The sequence below is a fragment of the Bidens hawaiensis genome, unplaced genomic scaffold (genome assembly GCF_021521415.1).
Source record: "Bidens hawaiensis isolate Kalapana, Puna unplaced genomic scaffold, B.hawaiensis_p1.1 tig00028981_1, whole genome shotgun sequence".
In the NCBI taxonomy this organism is placed as follows: domain Eukaryota; kingdom Viridiplantae; phylum Streptophyta; class Magnoliopsida; order Asterales; family Asteraceae; genus Bidens; species Bidens hawaiensis.
In genome coordinates, this window is record NW_027494757.1 from 41,017 (window position 1) to 51,564 (window position 10,548).

A 10,548-nucleotide genomic window follows, 5' to 3' on the forward strand; every position below is an offset into this window, starting at 1 on the left:
TGTTACATCAACTATCCAACAGCCTCATGAAACTTTCAAACACTAAAATTTTCATCAATCTAATAATATTCAATCAAGACATGTGATTAAACTATGATCAGTTGCCTCACCCATATGATCCGTTCAAGATTATAACCACAATCGATTGATGTATATACAAACATTTTTATTCCAAAGAACCATTTTGTATGACAACGACACACTGAGCCGATGAAAACAAACATCTAGACTTGTCTATGCCACCTTAGCGAATCCAACTCTTAGATTTCCATAGTCGAATACGGTGTGGTAAGCACCCATGAAAACATCTCCCAAGATCCTAAAGCACCACACAAATGTTACTTCTCATACACCAAAAATAATAACGAAGATAGGGTAACGATGCAACGTTAAAACGGTAAGGTCTGGTTGAGTCTATCTGCAAACATTTTGTATCCATCTTTCTTTAAAAAAATTATCAGTGATTAATGTGTTATAAGATTATAAACTTACACTTAATAAAATAATTTCTAGTTTGCTTGGATTAATAGGTTAAACATATTTGAAATATAGGGTATGTTTGACAAAGAGCTTTTAGAAGCTTCTAGCTTCAAGCTTTTAAGAAAAAACTCATATTCAATAAAAAGCTTTGTTTGGTGGAAAAAGCTTAAAGCTTTTAACTTTGGAGAAAAAGCTCCATGTTTAAACGCTACTAATAGTAGCGTTTTGAGAAAAGCTACAAGTTTTTACAATTGAATTTACAAGTTTGGTACTTGAACTTTTATCAACTTTTGTTAACTTTTATAATAGTTACATATTTTCCCCTTATTTAAAACTAATTACCCCCATGGATTAATAGGTTAAACATATTTGAAATATAGTTGGGACGAATTTTAACCGCTTTAATTCTCCCACTCTTTGTCAGGTAAGTTTATAAACTTGACTTGTTTGAGATAAAATCCAACCCAAATCAACCCGTTTACATACATACCACATAGGACCATGAGGAGGAGGAACGTCGAGCGGCATGAAGCCGCTAACACAATTACCCTCTCCATCTTTAACAAGGTACTACAAACACCATCAAAATAGCAAAATGTTATGCACTTATAAAATTAAGAAACTATTTATTTTTTTAAAAAATGAGTATAAACTATGTTAAGAGAGTACCTCCTGAGGTGAAAGAGCAAATTCGTTGCCACCGATCACAAATGAAATATTCGGCATGGAGGCAATGTTCGCACAGTCAACGATTGAGACTTCCATTGTCCCCAGAGAACGATCAGAAAGCTGAGTTTTATCAAGTTGTTAACTGGTTTCTATGAAAACCGACAACAAAACATGATGCAAACAGTTATCATAATTTGTACCTCTTTGGATTTGGATTGCCGCTGAGTATGCTCAAAGGTCTTAGCTCCAATCGCGTTATTTATCTCGGTGACCACAGACTAAAAGTAAAAACAACATAGTTAAAAATGTTCATCCTGGTTACTAGGTTAAAACTAATGTACACTGAAGTTGATTTTGCATACTGTTGGGCCTGCTATCAGAGAAGTTCCTGAGTCTGCAATCGCTGAACATCCGTTTTGACAATATCCTACACAAAGAAACCGATTCATCGTATCAAATGCGACAATTTGGTATGAAAAAATTATAGCAACTAAAGCGTACCTTTGGATTTGCTATCGATAAGAACATCGCCTAGATCGAACTATCATAGAGTAAAACATCAAAATATTAATCATTGTTTAATCATTATATTTATCACATATCACTACTAGAAAACCAGTTATTTTCGACCAGATTTCATGTCGCAAATTGCTTTTCCAATTCACAAATTACTAATTTTGGCGTAAATATATATACAAATACACTAAAAATGTATAAGAATTGAAAAAAACTGTACAAATTACCTGAATATAGCATAATAAAGTATTAAAGTGTACATTTGAGTATTTGACACATATATAACATATCAGATTCTATAAACTATAATTATTAACTAATTGAAGAATCAGTATGGATTTATGGTTAGAGTAACAACCTGCCAGTAACCCTTTTGCGTAACCGGAGCATAAGTATGATTACCGGTGAAATGATCAGGATCAACTCCTCCAAAAACAATTTCACCACCTTTTTCTTCGTTAAAATTACGGTTCAACCAAAAAGAGAACACTTGATTTTCCACTAGGCCTTGATCAATCATGTTGTCCCTATACAGTATTGTATAGTGTTGATATTTAATAATAGGTTATACATACAATTTTGTAGCAGTGATAACATAAATACGATTACTCATGTGTTGGTTCATCGCTAAAAGTCAATTTTCTAGCAGTGATAACGAGCATACCACACTGGAGTTACATTTCCTACAGATATCTCTTTGAACCCAAGTCCAAGTATGCCATCAAATTTTCCATTCATAAATACGGTTCCAGGCTCCATTGTCGCCTCGATGAACTCCTGATCATAGATCAAAACCATCAACTTGTTAAAAATATTGAATAGTAGAGTATAACATGAGAAAAATGATGAAAAATATATATATTCATCTTTGCCTGTTCTTCAATAACCAAATCTCCAACTTTGACGTCGTCTTTGCTAATGATTCCAGATATTGATCCACTGCCGTATGAAATTGCAGCAAATTTCCCTGCACGTTACCAGACCAATGTGTCATATGCTTGTGTGCCAAAAACAAAGGTGAAAAGATATAGGTTGGATTGGAAATTAATATTAATTAAGCAAATTAATATTACTCAATGTAAATGATTTCTCTAAAGAACAAATATATCTCATGATTACCACTTGATAGAGTTCAAATTGTTACATCGAGGTTGTTTCTAGAGAGACCCCAACTCCAAAACCGAAACATGTTGCTTCTTGATGATTATCCAAAATATTATAAAATGTATTTTTTTTCTAGTTTTGAACTATCTATGTTTTTTTTTTGTCAAAATTAAAGTCAGTTTTCTAGTAGTGATTGTCTGCGTAGATCATTCATATCACAAAATTTTTACTTATTTAGCCATAAGATAGGTAGACGGCAGGCCGAAAAGAAAGAGTTTAGTTAAAGGGGTATGGTTTCCGTCCTCCCTAAACTCTGTTAATAGCCTTGCTATTACTGGGATTTTTACTGGGTACGTATGGTGTTGTTGATAACTATCTAGTGATTGTGACAAATTATCGACAGACACGTTATATATCCCCGGAAGATACTAAAATATATTTTAAAGGACTTCCTCAGTAATCATTGGTTAAATTTGGTTAAATATATTATATAGTCTAGTGAATAGTATTTGACTAACCATTTCCCTTGAATGTGTTTGACCTCCTTGAACTGTACTTTGGATGTACGTAGCAAGACATCTACACAAAAACATATCCAACCGATAAGTTTTTCTCGATTATCAACTTGATGCGCGCATATAAGTTACATAAACTCACCGAGAACACACATTCGGACGATGGAACCCACATATTAGCACTACCAGTGTCATAAACTACAGTGAACATCTGAGGTGGGGTGCCAATGCTAATCTCACCGTAGTATTGAGTGTCCCTATAGTTCTTTAACATGACCATACCCGAACCCTGTGGCACGTTCGGATCATTTTGATCACCACCTGCCTGATTCGGCTTGGGGAGTGATGTAACACGTCTTGCGTCATCAGGTTTTAATTTTTTTAGTTTAATTTTTATGTATCCTTTAGTTGAATCGGAAAGGGTCAAGGGAGGATAAAGAAATGATGAGCAAATGAGGAAAATTGCAATTGCTTTATGATAATGTTGTCCCATAACGCCTGCATTTAATTTCATGAAAAATTAATTAACAATAACTAGTAATCAAAACATTTTTAGTTAATTAAAATCTGGCATTTATTAGCTGTAATTAATATTTTATATCTTTTTTGTCATTAAATTTTTATATTAAAATTTCAAAAAACGCGTATATATATAAGAAAATGCAAACTTTAATGCAACAAAGTCTAACTTTTTGAAAATAAAAACATTAATTTAATTGATAGATAATTAAAATATCTACGCAATTAATAACCCTGGAACTTTTTTTATTTCTTTTTATTTAAACAGCTAATTAATATTTGTGAATTCACATATCAAAACATAATTCGAGTAACAATTAACTAAAATTCGGACCGAATGAGTAATCAGTTGATTTAAGAATGTTTTACTTTAACTTGATCATTGAAATCCATATATACTATCATATATCAAAAGTTAAATTGAGTAGCCAGTAACTAAGGGGGTGTTTGTTTTTTCTTCAAACATCTTCAAGGGAGCTAATGTCTGCAGGCGCGCAGACATTACCCTTGAAGACTGTTTGTTTTTTTTCTTAAAACAGATCTGAAGTTATCTTCTTTCATCTTAAGGTGCTGTTTGTTTTTGCAGACATAAACTGTCTGCAAGCTGATTTCATCTGTTTTCATGTCTGCAACTGAAGATGTGGTCTGAAGATCTGCAAGCTGAAAATATAAGACTGTTTGTTTTTATAAGCTGATACTGTCTGCATAACTGTCAAACTTATCTCACAAGATAGAAGTCATTTATTCAAGTTACATCTAGTTTTTAGTCTTTGCTTTCCATGCCGATTTGGTTTTGGTGGGTGGTGGAAGGTGGTGGTGGTGGATGGTGGTAGTGGCGGCGGACGGTGGGTAGTGGCGGTGGATGGTGGTGGTGGACAATGGGTGGTGGTGATGGATGGTTTTGGTTGGTGGTGGACGGTGGTGGTGATGGATGGTGGTGGTGGTGGGTGATGGATGGTGGTGGTGGCGGTGATGGATGGTGGTGGTGGTGATGGATGGTGGTGGTGATGGATGGTGGGTGGTGGACGGTGGTGGTGATGGATGGTGGTGGTGGTGGCGGACGGTGGTGGTGATGGATGGTGGGTGGTGGACGGTGGTGGTGATGGATGGTGGGTGGTGGACGGTGGTGGTGGCGGTGATGGATGGTGGTGGTGGTGGCGGTGATGGATGGTGGTGGTGGTGGGTGATGGATGGTGGTGGTGGCGGTGATGGATGGTGGTGGTGGTGGCGGACGGTGGTGGTGATGGATGGTGGGTGGTGGACGGTGGTGGTGATGGATGGTGGGTGGTGGACGGTGGTGGTGGCGGTGGATGGTGGTGGACGGTGGCGGCGGGGTACGGGGGTGGTGGTGGCGGCGTACGGTGGGTGGTGGTGTTGGCGGACGGTGGTAGGAGCAGTGGATGAGAGGGTGGCTGCAAAGGGAGAAGAGTAGGGTTTTTTTGTGAAGATGTTTTAAGCAAGATTTCCTTGCTTTTCTTTTAAGATGAAAGAAGATAACTTCAGATCTGTTTTAAGAAAAAAAACAAACAGTCTTCAAGGGTAATGTCTGCGCGCCTGCAGACATTAGCTCCCTTGAAGATGTTTGAAGAAAAAACAAACACCCCCTTAAAAGAAAAGCAAGGAAATCTTGCTTAAAACATCTTCACAAAAAAACCCTACTCTTCTCCCTTTGCAGCCACCCTCTCATCCACTGCTCCTACCACCGTCCGCCAACACCACCACCCACCGTACGCCGCCACCACCACCCCCGTACCCCGCCGCCACCGTCCACCACCATCCACCGCCACCACCACCGTCCACCACCCACCATCCATCACCACCACCGTCCACCACCCACCATCCATCACCACCACCGTCCGCCACCACCACCACCATCCATCACCGCCACCACCACCATCCATCACCCACCACCACCACCATCCATCACCGCCACCACCACCACCATCCATCACCGCCACCACCACCGTCCACCACCCACCATCCATCACCACCACCGTCCACCACCCACCATCCATCACCACCACCGTCCGCCACCACCACCACCATCCATCACCACCACCGTCCACCACCCACCATCCATCACCACCACCATCCATCACCACCACCACCATCCATCACCGCCACCACCACCATCCATCACCCACCACCACCACCATCCATCACCACCACCGTCCACCACCAACCAAAACCATCCATCACCACCACCCATTGTCCACCACCACCATCCACCGCCACTACCCACCGTCCGCCGCCACTACCACCATCCACCACCACCACCTTCCACCACCCACCAAAACCAAATCGGCATGGAAAGCAAAGACTAAAAACTAGATGTAACTTGAATAAATGACTTCTATCTTGTGAGATAAGTTTGACAGTTATGCAGACAGTATCAGCTTATAAAAACAAACAGTCTTATATTTTCAGCTTGCAGATCTTCAGACCACATCTTCAGTTGCAGACATGAAAACAGATGAAATCAGCTTGCAGACAGTTTATGTCTGCAAAAACAAACAGCACCTAAGTTTCACATATAACTAATCAGATGAGTAATCTGGTGATTTAGATACTTGTTTTTCTATAACATGATTATAGAAATAGATCCATATATTTTAAATAGTAATTCGAGTAACTAGTGAATAAATTTTATGGATACCATGCTGATAAAAGGATACATATATAATTTAAACATAAATATACAACAAAAAAAAATTAGAAAGATAAACTTACAAATGAATTGACAAACTCCAACGCTTAGAATTTTAGAGAGATACAAGGGGGGTGTTCAATCTTAATTATGTGTGTATATAGTTTATTTATATACAAAATATATATGAAGCCCACGATTTTAATCCATGTGGTTGGATTAATCATGCTACCATTAATTTTATTGAACTTTTTCCTCATTTAGGATTAAAGGCTTTTATTTTGTATCTATTTATAGTCAGGTACCTTCTAGTTTGATAATATCACACTTTGCCCTTAACATTCATTGATATTAAACATAGGTTAATTGAGTTGGATGACGATTTTAAAATATATTATATTTTCTTTAAAGTGTTTGGAGTCACACCCAATACCCGAGTAAGCTTTTCTGAGACGGATGTCAAACGTCGATACTAATTTTGACGCTACATACCTAACTCGTTCAGAAACACCATCGACAAGGAAACCCATCACTTTGGGATCGAAAACTCCCTTATGTCAGGTTTCGAATTTAATACCTCAAAGATCCCAAGCCTTAACCATCACCCGCACGCCATGAACCAGAAAGCAATTTACGGGTTAAAACATTACAATTGAATAATATGTCATGTAGGTTGATCTAGTAACATTTATATGCTATAAGTTCATTTTCATTATATATTATAAAACTATATAAAAAATTCTACCTTTTCACTCATAAAGTCAAAAAATTTTTTTTTTTCAGTATAAATACGGTAATTCGATATAAATAGATCATAAAATATTAGCTTTGAGATTAGAAGTGCAAATATGAGTTACATTTTGATAGAGGAAAGTTGAAATGTAAAGGGAGACAAAAATTAGAAGTGTGAGAATGTGGTCACACAAAAAGCCCCTAAAAGATAAAATAAAAAATAAAAAAATTCATAACTTAAAATATAAATATAAACAAAAAACAAATTTAAAAATCAAAATGTTTCCCCCGTCATTCCCGTTAAAAAAAACGCCGAAAAGACACAATGCCGAAAATGAACAAACAACACAATGATAAATTAAAAAAAAACACAATATGTTGCAAAATATAATACAATGATGAACAAAATATAACACAACGTTGAGTAATATAACATAATATCAAGAAAAAAGAAGACACAATCAATGACGAAAGTAAACAAAAAACACAATAATAAATAAAAAGACAAAATGATTTTTTTCCTCGATATTTTGTATTTTTCGAGTGTTTTATTTGTTCGTTTTTTCTTCTTTTTTTATTTTTTATTTTTGAATGAAGAAAACAGTGGAAACATTTTTATGTTTTTCCATTTTTCGTTTTTTTATTAAATTTTGAGTTATGATTTTTTAATTATTTTTAGGGGTTTTTTTACTACAAATTCTTCTCATACTTTTCATTTTTGTCCGTTTTTATAGAATAACCTGACCCTTGATAATATATTACTTATTAGTAGCATTTTTTCCCTTTATATAGCAGATCATATATAATTTAATCCATTTAAAAATGTTAAATATGCACACTTGCCGTTCAAAAAAAAGTGAAACGAAACTTTGAAAAATAATATAATCTGTAAGGACAATATATGAAAAACCGTGAAAACTCAAGGGGTGTTTTGGAAAGGATGTTTACCAGCCATAAATCGGGCATCTAATACATATCAAACACGCACCAATATGAACCGTAGGATTTGTTTTGAGCAACGGTGATTAGTAAATATTTGAAGGGATTAAAATTTAAAATGGCATTAATTAAGGGGAATGTGAATAACGTGAAAGGGAGACGATCAACATGTTAGTCACCGCGTCGTAACCGTGACTCTTTTACATGACAACTAAGGAAGTCATGTGACACGTGATTAGCGTCATAACCATGGCTCTTACACATGACAACTAAGGGAGTCATGTGGCACGTGACTAGCGTCGTAACCATGGCTCTTTCACACGACCCCTAAACGAGTCATGTGACACTCACTTTTTGTTACAACTCGTAAAGACGTAAACCATTGAATTCGAACAACTTTTATACTTTTTCGAGTTGATCATGGTATGAAATTTTATACCGATTCTATATCTTTATTTAGTTATTTTTATTTATTTATTATTTTTTTTTTAATTTGAGAGAGTGGTATTTTATTCATTCATTAAATTCTAGAAGTGTATTTTTTATATATTTTTTTAGGTCAATATGACTATATGTGCAACCTTCGTTGAGCATGTGTTGATGCAATATCTGGTTACTGAAGCTTTGAGACCATAAGAGGTTAACATTATAAAAGGAACCCAAAGAATTAAGAATACAAATGCCCTAAAAACATCTAATATTGAGGGAGCCGTTTCTGTCATACATGATTAGTTTCTAGCTTCTATGCTCTAACCAAGAAATTTACAAGGCTTCCTCAAAAAGGATTTTCTAGTAACGGAAAATATCGACATTCGCTGTGTTAGGTTCTAAAACCAAATCCAAATTGACCCACGCGCACCTCTATCCATATTATTTGGCGGTTTTCGCCTTTTAGACTCTTCATCACTATGTCTCTCCGGCTTATAACACCCTACTGATTCACAATCAACGTGTCGGTTCACCAACGGCAAACACTTAGTCTCATGTTTTTGATCCGGTTTATGCGGCAAACAATTCAACCGGTGATCAAGAACAAGCTCCGGTTTCAACGGTTTCTCGCATTTCTCTTCCAACCCATTAAAATAATTATCCTTAAACCTAAAGGTTACTAGTTTTGGCAACGTACATACAACATCAACCACCTTACCAATCAACTGATTATGTGAGATATCAATCTTCTCAACACCCTTTAAATTCCCAAACTCATGTGGAATGCACCCCACAAAATCATTATTACTCAAATCTAAAACCTTTATATTCTCAAGCAACCCTAGTTCCTTTGGTAGACAACCGGACAATCGATTATTAGCGAAAATAACCTCGTCTAACTTAGCCATTTGACCAATGCTCTTAGGAATGCACCCTTTAAGCTCATTATTCGCGAACACTATCACCGACGCGTTAGAATTCCCAATATTTTCTGGAATATTTGAAGAAAACCGATTGTTGTTCAAGAAAATAGCATCAAGATTTATATCAAACAGTTGAGGTGGTAACAACCCTTGGAAATTGTTGAATCTAATATCTAGATACTTCAGTTTAGGCATGTACAAGACAACGTTTGGAAATGGTCCCGCGAATTGGTTATTACTTATGTCGAACTCGTTAAGGATCACAAGCCTTGAGAAGGTGGTCGGGATATTCCCAGAAAATCTATTGGTGTTTATATGAAATACGCTAAGGTCGGTTAATAGACCTAGTTGAAGGGGCAGTTGGCCCCCGATGTCTCCATGGTTTAGATCGATTCCCGCAACAGTTAATATGTTGGGATCATCAGGTGATTTTTCACAAAACACACCATTATACGAGCACACATCTATGCCATCCCAGTTTTTGATCATGTTGTGCGGGTCTGAGTGTATTACCTTTTTCCATTCTTGGAGGGCAAAGTAGGCCCTTTTAAGCCTTAAATTAGGAAAATGTAAACGTACATCGACATTAACCTCGATGTTAAAAATATCGGTTAGAGGTTGGGGTTCTTTTGTCTGGCCTAGGTGGCGCCGTATGCTGGCAGACGCAAATGCATTGCTTATCGAATGGGAAGAGATTATGAAGAAAAGAAGGCAGCATAAGGCTTTCATGTTGAAAGCCAGGTTAGGGGTATAGTTTGGGATAGAACTTATGGAGGATGTTATGAGTTTGGAATTTATATTTAGCAACAAATCCTCTCCATGCAAATGCAACTTTATTTCTAGAGACATTCCTTGATAGACGCTGGTTTTTGTCATTGAAATAACAAGAGGCGGTTGTTATTCTTTCCTTCAAAAAAGTTTTACTTATACCCTTCAGTTCTTCACAACACAATTTTTATCTACTATAATTTGTTCTCTTTATTATACTATAAAACATTAGTTTTAGTTAGGGGTGTGAAATTAAGCTTAAACTCATTTCACCTCAATGAAACTATCAGGGTCTGTTTGGTATAGG

At 36.7% G+C, this 10,548-nt stretch overlaps 1 protein-coding gene and 1 pseudogene across 1 annotated transcript; both read right to left on the minus strand.

The window, feature by feature from the left end:
- Window positions 1–201: 201 nt before the first annotated feature.
- LOC143577974 (cardosin-F-like) lies at window positions 202–3,777 on the minus strand. Its single transcript, XM_077061674.1, has 11 exons — window positions 3,427–3,777; window positions 3,288–3,348; window positions 2,538–2,632; window positions 2,330–2,442; window positions 2,024–2,192; window positions 1,651–1,690; window positions 1,512–1,576; window positions 1,350–1,427; window positions 1,150–1,269; window positions 971–1,050; window positions 202–319 (listed from the first exon to the last, which is right to left on the minus strand). Exons 1-11 carry the CDS (start codon window positions 3,775–3,777, stop codon window positions 235–237), a joined length of 1,257 nt encoding a protein of 418 aa, XP_076917789.1. The 3' UTR covers window positions 202–234.
- A 405-nt stretch (window positions 3,778–4,182) lies between these two features.
- On the minus strand, window positions 4,183–10,202 carry LOC143577967 (pollen-specific leucine-rich repeat extensin-like protein 1 pseudogene; annotated as a pseudogene).
- Between the last annotated feature and the right edge of the window lie 346 nt (window positions 10,203–10,548).

What these genes read in the sequence shown, in the direction of transcription:
- LOC143577974 (XM_077061674.1), bottom strand. Translation starts at nt 3,777, where the DNA reads ATGGGACAACATTATCATAAAGCAATTGCAATTTTCCTCATTTGCTCA. An exon ending in TATCGATAGCAAATCCAAAG is followed by an intron (nt 1,577 to 1,650) that starts GTACGCTTTAGT and finishes TTCTTTGTGTAG; the next exon opens with GATATTGTCAAAACGGATGT. An exon ending in TTGCTCTTTCACCTCAGGAG is followed by an intron (nt 1,051 to 1,149) that starts GTACTCTCTTAA and finishes TGGTGTTTGTAG; the next exon opens with TACCTTGTTAAAGATGGAGA.